We start from the raw sequence: 16,550 nt of genomic DNA on the forward strand, positions 1-16,550 counted from the left end.
CACACTCACTGGGTGAGTTGCTCTTGTTTTAATAAACCGGTAGGGCAGAACTAAGAAACTAACTTCAAAATGTTTGCCCCAAACTCTGAGATATGTACTTTGGGGAGAAAAAGAAGGTGGCAAAAACAGACATGACCTTTATTCCTAGAGTAGATTCCTTGACCATGCTTAGCTTATTCCAAATGACGTTTTCAGGGACTTAACCCTTTGCACTCGGATGTCGAGTGTGACTTGACATGGTTAGCAGTAGAATAAAGGAATCAAAAAAAGCAAGCGAGTGCAAAGGGTTAAAAAATAAAATAAAATGATTCTCACAGGCTGCAGAGGAATCACGTGCATTCCAATCCCTCCCCTATGATACTTCCAGGGCTCACAGTTCAGATTCAGATTCACCTGCCATTCAAGAAAAAATGCTATCGACTTCCCTGAGCCTCAACAACTGCAAAGAGCTATGTAAAAAGTAATAATGATGTAGAGAAGAAACCAGTGGGTTTTTTTTAAAGAAAGATCGCTAACAAGATAAGTCACAAAGTAGGAGCAACTCATAGTCAGCAAGGGGATATACTGTATATCAGCCAGGTGACAAACATACCACAGAAAATACACATACCTAGTTTCAGAGCAGAAGGGGTTACTTCAATTTCCCCACCAACTGGTTTGAAGGCAGCCAGTTGGGCAGCCACTTCAGTCTCGAAGGCATCTGGGCTCTGGCGGCCTGCTGGGTTTCCTCCGGGGCTCTCGATCTTGTGGAGTGGTTCTTGTTCATCAAACACAGCAATCAGCTACAAATAAACCCAACAACACCAATTACTAGTACTACATTGGACACACACATCACCTGGGTACTGTATCTAGCTGTGATCTTCGGTTTCAATGAAAATGGCCTCTGAAAACTTAAAATGTTAATGTGACTGTACCCACAACTTTTAATTCAGAATTATGTCTAAAAGCACCGTGGCCAGAAAATAATGGATGGGGTGGCCTGAAATAGAGAACCGACTTTAGTTATCTCTCTTGAAGAAATGAAATGGCTGCCTCCTCCCCTCCCCTTTTCTAATAAGTCCTTTAAAGAACTCCAGTGTTGCTTTTAAGAGTTGTTCCAAAAACATAAAAGTTGAACATGCAGAAATGGAATGGTAGACATGATGAAATCCATAATTACATCTTTCCTTTTTTTTTAATATATTTTATTGATTTTTTTACAGAGAGGAAGAGAGCGGGATAGAGAGCTAGAAACATCGATGAGAGAGAAACATCGACCAGCTGCCTCCTGCACACCCCCCACCGGGGATGTGCCCGCAACCAATGTACATGCCCTTGACCGGAATCGAACCTGGGACCCTTCAGTCCGCAGGCCGACGCTCTATCCACTGAGCCAAACCAGTTTCGGCTACATCTTTCCTTTTAGACGCAATCATAATAAACTGACAAAATGTGAATATTTATACACAATTTGTATTTACCTTGTACACACGCATAGATAACCCATTTTATACATGCATTTAGGTTTGTTCTTTACCCATATGACTGATCTATGTTGACTGGTCTAAGTCCAATGAATTTCAATTTGAATGAGAATAAGCATCAGCACTTTAACTTAATTATTCTCATCTTCATCTCAATTTTATTTCACTGGAGACCTATGCTTCTTGTCATAAATATAAAAAAGTTTGTCAATTTCCAAGTCATTTTTTATAAAATAAGAGCAAAATATCATAACATATCCCATTCATGTGCAAACATCACTGTGTAAAAAGTGAGGCAACCTGGCTGAGACTGCATTTTTGGCCAGCGGAGAGCACCACCATCAGGGAACCTCCGATGCCCCTTATCACTGATGTGGAAAAGTCCAAACGTGGGGATAGCTCAGGGATGCTCCTGTCAGCTCAGGAAAAGTGCAGTGTGTGTGCAAATTTGAAAACCACTAGTAAATCTCTATATATTTTTCATTCATTAAATAAAACAAACCTACTTATGATTCAAACATTTATCCAGGAAAAAGCCTTATTCATAGGGGAACCTTGTTGGCAATAGTATTAATGACACAAGCACAGGGGTAACCAATCAGAACATCATACATTCCAAGTTCAGTCTTTCAGAAGAAATGAATACAATTAGGGATATGTAAATTGGCTATTCAAAAATGATTTTCATAATTGACTACTCATTTCCAGTATGGAGACTTGTTTAATTGGAAAAGCCAATCCTCTCACCACAGGAAACAAATGCTAGTCCCCAGACATTATTTTTAATTCTTAAAATTGAACACACACATTTTCTATTTTTAATCAGCAGCACTGATGAACTGGTTTCAGAAAAGACTTAAATGGATTAATAATGAAAGATTATTCTAGTATAAGAATAATCCCTAGAACTATATCTATCTAATCATCTGGCCAAAGTGATGTTTAACACTGTAAATCCTGAAAAGGAAAATAAAATCAATTTTTAAATGTGGTAGAAGTGTTATTTTCATCACTATTTCTGTGACAATTATAATTTCAACTTTATATATTGGTAAATTCTAACACATGTTAGTAACATTTATTTTAATGCATCAATCAACTAAGAAAAGTGGCTTATTATATGAGTAGTATAAATAGTTTCATGTAAATTAAGGATCATACCTTACTTTTTCCTTTTGTTATATTATTAACTCAGTATATCCTATATATCTTAAATATTGGGGCAAAGAGAAAAAAATAAAATACTAAAGTATAATACAAAAGCTTAGCCCAGCTTGCATGCCACACGTTGAGCATCAACCTATGAACCAGGAGTTCACATTTCGATTCCTTCCATGTCAGGGCACATGCCTGGGTTGCAGGTTTGAACCCCAGCAGGGGGCATTCAGGAGGCAACCAATCAATGATTCTCTCTCATCATCGATGTCTCTATCTCTCCCTCACTCTTCCTCTCTGAAACCAATAAAAAGCTTAAAATGGTAACTCATAAATCATTATCTATAGCTGCTATATAACATTTTTTTCTTGCGATACTTTACTGATAACCATCTATATATATAAAAGGCTAATATGCTAAGTGTCCCTCTAATAGTCTGACTGCTTGCTATAACATGCACTGACCACCGGGGGCAGACGCTCAATGAAGGAGCTGCCGTGATGCACACTGGCCATTTACAAAGAAACTGCACCAGGGACCTGGCACCAACAAAGCAACACTCAGCTTCCCAGAAGTGGGACACAGGCTCTGCCACCACCGCAGAGCAACAGCCTACCAGATCACAGCCAACACTGCTGAGACCCCACGGTGCAAAATGCGACCCACAGCCCAGCCCAGCCCGGAAATGATTGCTGTGGGCAATTAAAGACAAATATAATGATGTCACATAGCAACACCCGGCTTCCTCTCCTTAGCGACTAGCCTCCTTGAAGTCTCTTCAGCCCAGGAACACAGCTTGCTTTATAGCCAGGTGAAAACATTTTACACTTTAACCAAATGTCTGTGAAAGCATTTTTCTGTGCTTTATCTCATTTGATCCTCACAGAAGTCCTGGAGTAGGTAGATAGGAGACTCGGTGGAATCCTATTTTCTTTTCATTAGCCGGAAAACGGACATTTAGAAAGTTTAGAAACTTGACCCAACTGAAAAGAAGTAAGAAGTGGTGGACCTTGAAAATGACTTCAGGTTTTCTCTTTGTGCAGGATATAGTCAAACACTGTTGCAGTTAAATATTTTACCCTTTGTTCTCCCTGCGTGATCTACAATAATAATCTGCTTTGTGTTGATATTTACTGCTGTGTTGCTGACAATTGCCTGAAAGAGAAGTTGGGGTGCTTCACTGGGCTGGAAAAAGTTCAGTTAAATCAGAAAGCAGGTCTAATTAAGCAAGTTTATTCTATATCTATAAAAGGCTAAGTTGACTCGCGCATGCGCAATACATATAAAGCTATTGATGACGCCAGTTGCACGCGTGTGTTTTGATCTGTCATTGTCGATTGTGAATTTGGTCCACACTTCTATTATAGAGAAAAGGCGAATAGTGGTATTAAAATATTTCTTCTAATTAATTTCCTTTCAATGTGCACAAATCCATGCACTGGGTCACTAGTACTATTCTATTCATACAAGTGTACAGAGTATGCAATGTTATACCAAATAATATATGTTATACCAAATAATATATGAACTGGGAGAACAAAGTAGTTTGGAGTCTGTGTTGTCCAAGTGAACCCCATCTTTTTAACTTCCAATGCAGTGTCTCAGACCACACTGTAACCATTTTCCAAAAAGAAAGGTGTAAAAGATGAGGCTGCACTGCGGAATGTTTGTAGTTATCCAGGAAGAAGCTGTGGCCTAAACTAAGAATGTGAACACGACTCTATGGAGATACAGGCAACACACAACTCTTCCCAAAGATGATGCTAGTGAGATCTGCCCTATCCATCTCCAAAATCTCATAATCTCCTTGATTAATTAGTTGCTTAGTCTGTCTCTGAAACTCATGACTGACAGGAATGATTGCTGTACAGCCCATTCTGAATGTATGGATGAAGAGCTGAATGAATGACATAGAGTCTCTACCTCTGGAAGGAAGGGGATCGGTTTCTGAGTCTGTGATGCCCAAGGTCACTGGAAGTGCAGTGCTGGCTGAGGAGACTTCATCAGTCTTCAACTCCACTCTTCAATGCACACAGATGCACACTTGTTTCAACGCTGATAATTAATTTCCACCATGAGTTGTAGGTGCTTGTTAGCTGGATTGTTTGATTCATCAGAACACTTACATTATTGGGTGACAGAGTTCCTAATATACAGTGTTACAGAGATGCATATGTTAATTAACATAAACCACTGCTCTAGCTCCTCAACAGAAGGCATGCTGACTTCCAAAGTGCCCATTGTTTTCCAGTGGCCGCCCCTCCCTGCCTTAAACCCATTCAAAATGACCTCTCCAACAGAGATGAGTTCAACATCAAAGAAGAAATTCTATTAAATTTATGGTGAAGGTTTCATCTAGCCTAACCGTCTGTGGCACGCAGAAGATTTTTTCAGTGACCCCTTGGAGACTGCAGTAACCTAAACTGTATGCAAAAGGCAACTAAGCAGCACTTGATTTGGACCCATCCTCTTCTGCTGCCCTATCCATCCCTGGTGCCCCTGCTTCTCTCCTGTGATGCCAGCATTCTCATGTCACCCAATGCAGCACTGGCATTTTCCACAAAGACCATGGTCCCAAATGATCTGTTCACACAGCCTTGATCTCCAATCATAACTCCTATCCCCGCAGATCTCTAACAGGGTACCTAATCCACATATATGCACAGGAAGATCTGCCTACAAATATACTGTTCATTCTCACACCCAAAACAAAAACCCAAACAAGCCAACCTTCTCAAGACTCACTCTTACAGGTACCACCCCAGTTCCTACCTCCCCTCTAGAGTAAAATCTGAAAGAGTTGTGCACAGAGCAGTTCCAGTCTCTCTCCTTCATTCCTTTATTGAGGTCACTAGTCAGTGACCCCCACTGAAGCCGGCCTTAACTAGTCAGAGACAATCTTCAGGCTGTGAAATCCAAAGCCCCCCTTGGGCTTGATTTTAGGACACCATCAACTATTGCATCCTCTTTACATCACTTTCTTCACTTGCCTTCCAGGCAATACATTCAGTTTCTGTTTAAATATTTTTTTTCCAATTACAACTGACATTCAATATTACATTAGTTTCAGGTGTACAGCATAGTGATTAGATATTGATATAACTTACAAAGTGATTACCCAGATAAGTCCAGTACCCATTTGACACCATACATAGTTATTATACTACTAGAGGCCCAGTGTATTAAATTTTTTGCATGGCGGGGGGAGGGGGTCCCTCAGCCCGGCCTGTGCCCTCTCATAGTCCAGGACCCCTCGCTCCTTACCTCCGGCCTACAGCAGAGGTGGGAGAGGCTCCCGCCACCGCCAATGTGCTCGCCAGCTGCAAGCCCGGCTTCTGGCTGAGCGGTGCTCCCCTGTAGGAGCAGCACACTGACCACCCCCGGTGGTCAGTGCAGGTTATAGCATCCGGTCGTTCCACCGTTCAGTCGATTTGCATATTAGGGTTTTATTATATAGGATTATTGACTATATTCCCTATGCTGTACTTTCCATCCCATGACTGTTTTTATAACTGGAAATGTGTACTTCTTAATTCCTCCCCCTTTTTCACCCATTACCCCAAACCCCCTCCCATCTGGCAACCATCAAAATGTTCTATCTATGAGTTTTTTTTGTTCATTTACTTTTTTTAGATTCCACATATAAATGAAATCATATGCTATTTGTCTTCCTCTGTCTGACTTATTTCACTTAGCATAATACCCTCTAGGTCCACCCATGTTGTCAGAAATGTTGTGAGCGCTCTCTCTCTCTCTCTCTCTCTCTCTCTCTCTCTCTCATCCCTCCCCCCGCTTCCTATCTCTAAGCATGTCTGCTAATGAGAATTTAAAAAAAAAAAAGTGTGTAAACCTCCAGGGGAGTGGAGGCATAACCTGAATTGGCATGTCGTGAGTTCACAATTAAAGTGCTCAGCCTTATGTTATAAATTCATGTACATTTTACATTCATTTTATACTCTATCAGATTTCTGTGCTTGTTTTAATATGAAAATATTTGTCTTTAATTGCCACTAAATTTAAGACACTAGGACAATGTGAAATGTTTATCTTCTGTGTTTTATACTTCTGTTTGAGAGGTCAAGGTGAAATGAATTTTTTAAAACACACCTATCTTATAAATAGGACTTAGAAAAACACACAAAAATAAATATATTAATGAGATATGTATGAATTCTATTCAATTGTCATATATCAATTGCCTACACTGATAGTGTCCCCAATGCAAAGATTAGGCACTAGATTTGGTGGCTACATGTATCCCCTGACTACTTCCGCCCTGGGGGGCATCTGGAAGGAGCATTTAAAACTAGGATGGACCTAGAAAAAAATATCATCCATAAAGTTTATTTTAGATAACATTTTAATATTTTCTTCTGCATTCACCTTGTAAAGGTTAAAAATAATGTAAAAGTCAACAACAACAACAACAAAACTCAAAAATCAAAAAGAGGAAAAAGAGGCCCTGACCAGGTAGCTCAGTTAGTTAGAGTGTCGTCCTGCTGAGCCAAGGTTGTAGATGCAATCCCTGGTCAGAGCACATACAAGAGGTAATCAATGAATGCATAGATAAGTGGAACAACAAATCAATGTTTCTCTCTCTTTCTCTCTCCCTTCCTCTCTCTCAAGTAAATAAACAAAAGTTTTAACTTGGCCAGTGTGGCTCAGTTGGTTGGAGCATTGTCCCGTGCAGTGAGGGGGTCTCTGGTTTAATTCCCTGATGGGGCACCTGCAGAAGGCAGCCAATTGATGTTTCTTATTCACAACAATCTTTCTCTCTCTTTCTTTCTCTCTTCATCTAACTCTAAAATCAATTAAAATTTTTTAAGGAAGACATAAAGGAGCTTTGGATAATTTACAACTTACATAAGCATGAATATCAGACTTGATCAAAAGAGCCATGTCTTCTTTGCAATTTCACACCATCAATATCTCAAGGACTCAGACCTGTTTTTATACTATAAACAATAGGGCCATTACAATAAATATCAGTAATAAAGGTGCATATGTGTGTGCATGTGTGCGTGTTGAGGGCTGAGTGGGGTGAGGTAGAATATTAATTTTCTTGATAATATCCCTAACATGCCTAGATGCTTAGCACAGAGAGAGCCTGGTACACATGGAAGGCTAATGTTAATGCCTTTTGTTACCATAGTTAACATTCCCTGGCTTTCAGAATGAGTCCCACTTGACTTGTTTATTCCCATTCTACTTTCACTTTGTTGCTTCTCTTTAATCTCTTCATCACAGGACTGACAGAGGAACAGAGAAAGTACCAAGATCAAACACATCAAACAGGTAATTTTTGTTTTCCCGTTTTTCTTGCTCTTCATCACACAAGAACACACAACCCTTAGATACGCAGTACTGCTCCTCCACCAAGCGAAACATGGTCTGTGCCGTCTGTTCTATTTCTACCGTAACTCGAAGCAATATCCCAACACTGTTAGTTTTTACACTGACAAGTAAATATTTTAATGATAATGCCAGAAGTCCCTTAGTGCGGGGTCCTTCAATATTCATGATGTGCTTTGCTCTCGTCAACCTATAGCATTCTGTCACTTTTATAGCCTGAGTTTTTATAACCTGATGCTATTATCTTTGGGCTACATTGAGAATAAAAAAGAGTGATCTAAATGCCCATAGAACATAAACTGCATTTTCAAAAAATATTTTATTAGCAATTACAGTGAAAAAATATGTGGCTGGATTTTAATTACATGTCAAGTGAACTAATGCACTACTAAGAAATGCTTATTTGCCATACTGAGTTCTTTGGGTCAAACTGTTGAATTTAACAATGTAGTGCTATTTTTTATTGTTTCATACATAGTCTGTATTACCAATAACTATCAAGTAAAATTAAAAGACAAAGAAAAAAATGGTATCCTGCAAAATAAAATTGGAATCATTTGTCTCAAATCCTAATAAACACAATTAAATCTAAGGAAGTCTGTGAAATTACTGCAATTTCACAAGTGGAGGAAAACACATTATCACCTTTGGGAAGAGAGTGAAGCACTGTGGAATTTCATCTAAATGTATGCATCTGCTGGAAACTAAATAACAACTGGCTATGTGAGCTGATTTTATGCCACTTTAAACAAAGGGTGGAAAAGGGGTTATTTTCCTTCAGAGGATTTTGACAGGTAGCTAAAAGCATGTGACCTGAATTTTTAAAATTAGCAGGCTCATACTATTAGTATCTTCATCAGATGCTAGCCTTCAGATCTAGCATCCTCAGAACAAGTACGGAACAACCCAGATTCTCAGAAAGTTCAAACCACATTCAGTAAATGAGATAAAACCAATTTTCACTTCCTCTTCAAACTGAAAATCTGTAATAGGGACCTTTACAAAATTTACAGTTTTAAACTTCATCCTAAAAAAAAAAATTAACTTGATTTACGTAACTACCAAGTATGCTATTTATCCTTATCATTTTTTAAAGAGGCAGCTGCCTATATTGCCCCATAATAACAAAAGATATGCCTATTAAAAACCACCTATATTTCAGCTAAAAACACATTTACCTCCTTTAACTATGTAGTAAGTTACTTAGAAGCCAGGTATACATTAAAGACATTTTATACTGAATCACATTTTTGTCTCTGACCTGAATTAAAATTTCAAAGTTGAAGCTGTCACTTAACAAGAATCTGGAGTTTATTTTTGCTGCATTCTTTCCGTTCCTTAGTAAGAACAGCTCCCATTTGTGAAACAACATTCACACCCTCATCTAATATACACGGGGAATCCTGAGGAGCCCTTTCCTCTGTGCCTTCTTCATCCACAACCGTGGTCAGACAAAGGGTCCATGGAGGTCAGGTGCCAGCCACCAAGTCTAATCCTAGGGGGCCTCAGGGTCAGTGATAGGAAAAGCAAACAGATACAGAAGCTTGGAGAAGTTCCAAGCATAGTGAAGATAAAACAAATGTCAGAAATTTAAAAAACTCAACATATTTGTCTTACCAGTAATAACAGTATTTCCTCTCTCCCTGATTTACACATCCTATCTAATAAAGAGGGAATATGTTAATTGCCCCCCACACTGTTGCAAAGATGGTGGTGCCCACAGCCAATAAGGAGGGAATATGCTAATTGACTGCCACGCTCTCAAAGATGGCAGTGCCCTCAGCCACAAGATGGTGGTACCCAGTCCCCTCAGCCCCACCGGGGCAGCAGGTCCAGCAAGGCCATTCCACCCACCTGCCTCCAGAGTCCCCAAGTCCCCTCAGCCCCCAGCCACCCAGGGCCAACCCAAGGCACAGGCAAGCCTCAAATGGCGGCTGCCCAGCCACCCAGGGCCACTCAAGGTTCAGGTAACCAGGGCTGGCTGAGGCTTGGGCTGCTGGCAGTGGCAGCAGCAGAGAAGTGATGGGGGCGTTGCCTTCCCCTGATCGCTGGGTCACCTCCTGCCCCTGAGGGCTCCCGGACTGTGAGAGGGGGCAGGCCGGGCTGAGGGACCCCCCTCCAGTGCATGAATTTTCATGCACCGGGCCTCTAGTACTAAAAATAACAGCTACACAAGAAAGTAGAAGCTACCTGGGTGAAATTGCCTGGAAAATCCTCAAAGATGATCCCAATCCACTGGGTGGTTTGCCTGCCATTTAGCCAATGTACCACTTGATGGTTCTGATAGAGTAGGCAGTTAGATATGAGCAGAGTAAGAACTGCAGGCCAGGTACAGAGGAAGTCCCAGGTGCCTAGCAACTGACAACTGTAAGGCGGGACCTCCTTCACAGGTGACCTATCTTCCCTTAGAATATCACTGGTCTTGTGGTTTAGACCCCTTGACCTTTGATATCACTGGCCATGCAGATTGACCCTCCCCTGACTTTTCCTCCCCTGGCATGTGATAGTCATCTGGTAGACCTCCTAGAGGAGGAACAAGGGGACCAGAGAATAGCCTCATACAACTCACATACAAGCCCTTGCATGACCATTCCTTTAAGCACTGGGCCCTTAGGACAATGAGGTTCTGGCCCATATCAAATAATCTTAAGAAATTCTGAGGTCTGTTGGCCACAGAGTCAGAGTTTTGCTCAAACTAGAAATAACATTTAGGCCTCAGTTGTATTTCAGCTTCAGGCCCAGAAAAGTAGCAAAGGCCAGGTGGGGCAATGCAATGGCTAACATCAGGACCAGATGTGATGACTAACGACCCCCTGCCCTGGCACCAACCAATCAGTGGAGAGCACAACCCTGAGAGGACACACTAGAAAGCTCATGAATATTCTATTGAGCTCCTCCCCTTGGACTTCCCCTACGGTCAATGATTTGGAAGCAGATAAAAACCCTCAAGACAAAGGGCCCAAAGCAGAGTTTCTCTCTCTCTCTCTCTCTCTCTCTCTCTCTCTCTCTCTCTCTCTTCCACATCTTTCCTCCCCCTTTCTTCCCTCAAGGCACATACCTTTGGTTTCTTTCTCCTAAGTTCCAAGGTCCCTTCTTTTGTCTCCAAAATTTGTTTCCTGAGCCCATACAGCCCAGCTGGCTCACTTCTTGCAGTTCATGGTTCACTTCCTCCTCCCCTGTGACTTTCTAAATAAACTTTCACTTGTATTTCAGTTCCTTGGCTCTGAATTCTCTCTCAGCCTAACTCTATCATCTGGTGCTATTTGCCATTAATAGTTCCTCAATTTTCTTCAATCCCAGGGCCTTTGAAGGTCTCAGGAGAGTATACATTATTGGAGATGAAGGTACAAGTGGAAATATTTTAAAATGCATGGAGGAATGAACACACACTTGGATTTTTTTTTTCAAGTTATTCTTATCTAAACCACACACATCTAACCAGCATTTTTGAAAGAATATTTTATTTGAAACAAGTATCTCTGACACTAGGAAACATAAAATAAAATGTGAAAAAATATTTTTGTAAATTATAAAGCATACATACAGTTACAATGTTGTAACATCCAGGTTGAGTATTATTTCACTGGCTCAGTTTTATTCTCCCTACTTCCTTACAATTTCTCTTCTCTAACCAAACCAAAGTGGTAGCTGTCTCAGAAACATACCCTTTGATGATCTCTTAGCCAAGGTTCAGTGCTACTACATCCCTCCAGACATATGTCAAAGATTAAAGGCAATAATCTACTGGACCCTGATGAATTCTCTCTTCCAGGTTATCCCATTCCAATGGAATGGCACAATGCCTCAGGCCAGGTCCTCACCTAGCCATTCCAAGGGCCTCAATTCTCTTCTGGCTTCTAGTCCAGCCCCCTGAAACTGACCCACCACACTATTATGGAAGGGGCTTTCTCTCACACAGGTGTGGCATGGTCTTGCTCCAGCTTAAAATTCTTCATTATGTATTTGTCAGGCTTTCAAAATGAAGTTCAGGCCTCCCATTGGAGGCCCCTGACCATGGTGTTTGTTTCTACAATACTGTGTCCACGTCTCTATCATCACCAGTCACATGACACAAAGATCCTTGAAATTCTTGCCTCTATAAGTAAGCTGTAAGCTACTTAAAACCATGTGTCACATCATTAAACTTTTATATTTAACGAACACTTATGTAGACCTCACCCTGTACTAGGCACTGTTCAAAGTGTTTACATATTTTATTTTGTACTCATAAGAAACCCTGTGAGAAAAGCACTCATACTGTTTTATAGATAAGAGAACTGAAGTACAACTGACTATGTTCCACACTCAGAGCATGGTAGTTGGCAGATAGAAGGGGGGTTAGGTAAATGCATGATTTTGATTTTTGTTTTCTGCGGTATCCAAGCCTCTTTCACATGAGTGTCTACACTTTTTCTGTGGACACCATGTCCCCGAATCCTGATTTTCCATCCAATTAGGAATAAAGTTAACCTCCATTGCCATGTATGCTCCTCTACAGGCAAAATAGCTACTGTCCAGCCTGAGGGTTCAATGCAAATTTGCATTTTACAGTTTCTCCCTCTAAAATCCACTTTAGTATATTATGGTCTCAATCCCATTCCCTGACGGACTATATGAATGCATCTGATTCTCTTCCAGAGGAAGCCTTTGAAATTGTAAAACTAATTTGCACATTAACATACCTCGTTTTGAAACAAACACCACTGTGCAGTGTTCTCCATTACTTCTGACTGTCAGAAGAAGCCGGCTTATTTGTACTAATGACTGCAATCCAGGGCGGATTGCTTAATTTTGTGGATTAATGAGTAAGCAATCAAATGTGATTTTAAATCATGAATATAACAAACATACTATTCATTTATTTTGACAAGTAGTTTAATTTATGAGACTTGGCTACAAATAGAGCAGTCTATTTTGTAAAAGAAAAAAAGAAGAAACCTTTCTGCATTTAAGACAGCACCTCTCAGATAATAAGACTCTGTAGAGAATAATGACAAAGCCACCACCTTCTAAAGACAAATAAAGAACTGATAGGTTGATGGAGAAAAACAATGAGACCTGACTATACCATTGACACTTTCAAAGAGAACGACTTTTGCATGTGCTTGAGCTATCTGCAGTATCTTTGTGGGTTGCAAACCACACAGAACATTCTAACCAAACTAGGTCGGTGCTGGCCTGAAGCAGGTGCCCCTAGCCCGTCACCCTGGTAGCCCACCACACATGTTTCTGCAGCTTCGCGCGTTCCTGGGGTGGCCTCATAGGGCAGGCCTGACATCCCCCAAGGCCAGGTGAAGCGGGGAGTGGACGGCAGATATGAGGAAGGTCACAGCGCCCTGAAAATGAGCTGGTGGCTAATTGGTAGTGCGTTTCTTCAGACTGGTTAGGGAGCAGACTCTTTAGCATGGACACATTTAGCAAATTGGCCCGAGCCCCGGCTGATTGACCTCGTGACAGCTCCAGAGACGTTCCACCCTCCCGGCGTTTCATGACAGCAGAGCAACTGGTGGGGACCCCGGAAAGGTCAGCGGCCGACGGACTGAGGGACGAGGAGGCACTTCTCCTAAACGTAACACTCAGACTCCGATCGTCCTTGTCATGCGTGACAAGGCCTTGAAGCCCATGTTTTAAAAAATGCACACTGCCCTTGCAGGTGGGTTCAGCTGCCGAGCTGCTTCCCTCTGAGTGGCGGAGCCCACCTTTTCCTCTGGCTTCTAATTGCTCTACATCGTAACTGGTGATCGTGTGGCTAACCCTGCTGCAGTGGGCGCTGACTCTGGGAGCATCTGAATGTCAAGATTTGTAATTATGATGGTGGGTTTATTAACCTCACAAAGAATGATGTCTTGCTAATTGGGGCCTGAAATTAAGAAGCCCGGGGTCCTTGCCCTTGTTCGGTCACAGGAGGTTTGTTACTTCTTCCAGGAGTAGCTGCATTTTAGGTCTTATCTCTAATTGTAGAAAGATGGTCTTTGCAAGTCAGTTGTAACTGTGTAACGTGAGTGCAGAAGGTCTTCCTAAAGCATCTAGAATATATTTCATAGGCATTTTTATTTATTTCCAAATCAAAAGTGGAAACATGGCCCTAATGGGTTTGGCTCAGTGGATAGAGCGTCGGCCTGCGGACTGAAAGGTCCCAGGTTCGATTCCGGTCAAGGGCATGTACCTTGGTTGCAGGCACATTCTCAGTAGGAGGTGTGCAGGAGGCAGCTGATGAATGTTTCTCTCTCATCGATGTTTCTAACTCTCTATCCCTCTCCCTTCCTCTCCGTAAAAAATCAATAAAATATATTTTAAAAAAAACACAAAAAACAAAAATGGAAACATGCTGACTATACTATGGAAAACAATGGAACACAAGTTTTAAAATTAGGACTGGACCCCCAAATGCAGGTTGCTATGACCATCAGGAACACGGGGTTTGTAAAGGCAGTCTTCACACTGATACTCCCAAACCCCAGGGCTAGTTCTGAACTTGTTACTCAGGCCTTGTTTTCTAGGCAAAAATAAAATTATGGAGCAAGGAGATGTGGAGGTTGCACACTCCCCCAGTTCCCTACAGCAGACTGCATCCGTGGTGTGAGTTTGCTGGAGAGGGGGAAGAGGTGGGGGAGGAGAAAGGAGAACAAACCTTCAAAAGGATGTCACTACAGACTTCTGAAAACACACAGTAGTAAATAAGACGTACAAGATCAGCAAAATTCCCAGGAAACTTCTATTGCAATGTTGGTGCTTTCCCTCTCGTGTTCTATTCTATATATTTACATATGTAGGGTATTCCAAAAAATGTATACACACTTTAACAGCTGATAACTAAATTTTCACTTCTTTTCAGGTTTAAGTGATTTGAAAAAAAAAAAAAAAAGGGTGATGCCAGACTAAGCTTTGAAAAAAAGAAAATTTATCCTAAAATGCCACTAGACTTATTTTTTAATGGGGATATATACTAGGTGTACCGGTTAATAATGGCGGATTTTGTAATCAAAGAAAACACAATAATTTCAAGAGAAATATCAAAAGTGCTTTATTCAAAGTAATGTTCATTGCTAGCTACACATTTCCCCCATCTTTCAGGTAATTTGTGGATACTGTCCAATAGAACTTTTCTTGTTTTGAAGAAAACCATTCAGAGAGCCAATTTTCCACTTCTTCATTTTGAAGTGCTGCTCAGAAAGTGCGTGTGCCATCAATCAGAACAAGTGGTAATCTGAAGGAGCAAGGTCTGGTGAATACAGTGGTGGGTTAATATTTCCCAGGCAAGATCTTTTAATGTGTCCTTAACTGGTTTTGTAGTGTGTGATGGTGCATCATCATGAAGCAAAATTACTTTACCGTATCTTCTGGAACATTCTGGTCATTTCACGATCAAAGCATGGTTCAAATTGATTATTTGTTGTCGGTAGCGATCAGTATTAACAGTTTCACCTGGTTTTAGAAGCTCATAATATACCACACCTTCCTGATCCCACCAAACACAGAGTATTGTCTTCTTTCTGAAGTGATTTGGCCTTGCAGTCGATGTTGATGTTGACCTGGATCAACCCATGATTTTGTGCACTTAGGATTCTCAAAATAAATCCACTTTTCATCGCTAGTCACAATTTGATGCCAAAAAGACTTTCTTCCATGCCGCTGAAGCAACATTTTACTGATGACTTTTCAGTTTTCCATTTGTCTTTCATTCAGTTGATGTGGCACCCATTTTCCTTCCTTTAAAATCTTTCCCATTGCTTGTAAACGATCTGAAATTGTTTGCTGAGCAAGGTTTAATCTTTCTGCAAGTTGTTTTTGAGTTTGACATGCATCTTCATCCAATAATGCTTGTAATTGTTGGTCTTCAAACTTTTTCGATTGACCTGGACGTTCTTTGTCTTTCACATCAAAATCATCACTTTTAAAGTGTTTAAACCAGTGTTCACAAGTATCTTGAGATGGAGCATGTTCACCATAAGCTTCCCGAAGTACTGTATACAATAACTTTTTCTTCAAAATAATGAATTAAAACTTCCCACAAATGCTCTTTTTCTTTTTGGCACAAAATCGACATTTTTAAGCGTAAAAATATCTGTGATGTTAACACCTTCAGCAAATTTGACATATGAAGTTTTAAAGCTTGCTGTCAATACAACAAAATAGCATACATTTCAAATCACATATATATCAACATATGTGTAACTCCGTCTATTGAAAAAAAAATCTGCATTATTAACTGGTACACCTAGTAAAAGATAAAGTTTAGGGTATAAAACCAGCAAGAGTTGAAGAACTGAGGGCACACAAATACAAAACAAAATGAGTCTTGATGTTTGTGATCCCATTGCTTCCTGTTATCACCAGTGCCTGGACCAGAACTGTCATCAGTTTAAAAACAGGCATTGAGAAAAAATTATTCATTTCTGTAGATTCTTTTAAATTTTGAAAATAAATAAACTGTATGTTAATAAAAACTGACTTTATAATCATTCAAAGTGAGTATACTTTTTTGGGGGGACACCCTGTATATCTTAACATTATTTGATCTATAATACATAATACACAATTTAATTTTCTGATAATTTCACTTAGGATTTTCTTAT

At 40.5% G+C, this 16,550-nt stretch overlaps 1 protein-coding gene across 4 annotated transcripts in view; it reads right to left on the reverse strand.

Annotated features, from left to right (window-relative positions):
* Positions 1-16,550, reverse strand: part of PARD3B (par-3 family cell polarity regulator beta) — a 910,289-nt gene that overhangs the window by 576,266 nt on the left and 317,473 nt on the right. For all 4 annotated transcript variants that reach the window (XM_054722996.1, XM_054722997.1, XM_054722998.1 and 1 more), the window contains exon 3: positions 611-782. In XM_054722996.1, coding sequence (XP_054578971.1) covers positions 611-782 — 172 coding nt within the window. The remainder of the gene's footprint in view (positions 1-610; positions 783-16,550) is intronic.

This window comes from Eptesicus fuscus, chromosome 11, assembly GCF_027574615.1.
Source record: "Eptesicus fuscus isolate TK198812 chromosome 11, DD_ASM_mEF_20220401, whole genome shotgun sequence".
Taxonomy (NCBI): domain Eukaryota; kingdom Metazoa; phylum Chordata; class Mammalia; order Chiroptera; family Vespertilionidae; genus Eptesicus; species Eptesicus fuscus.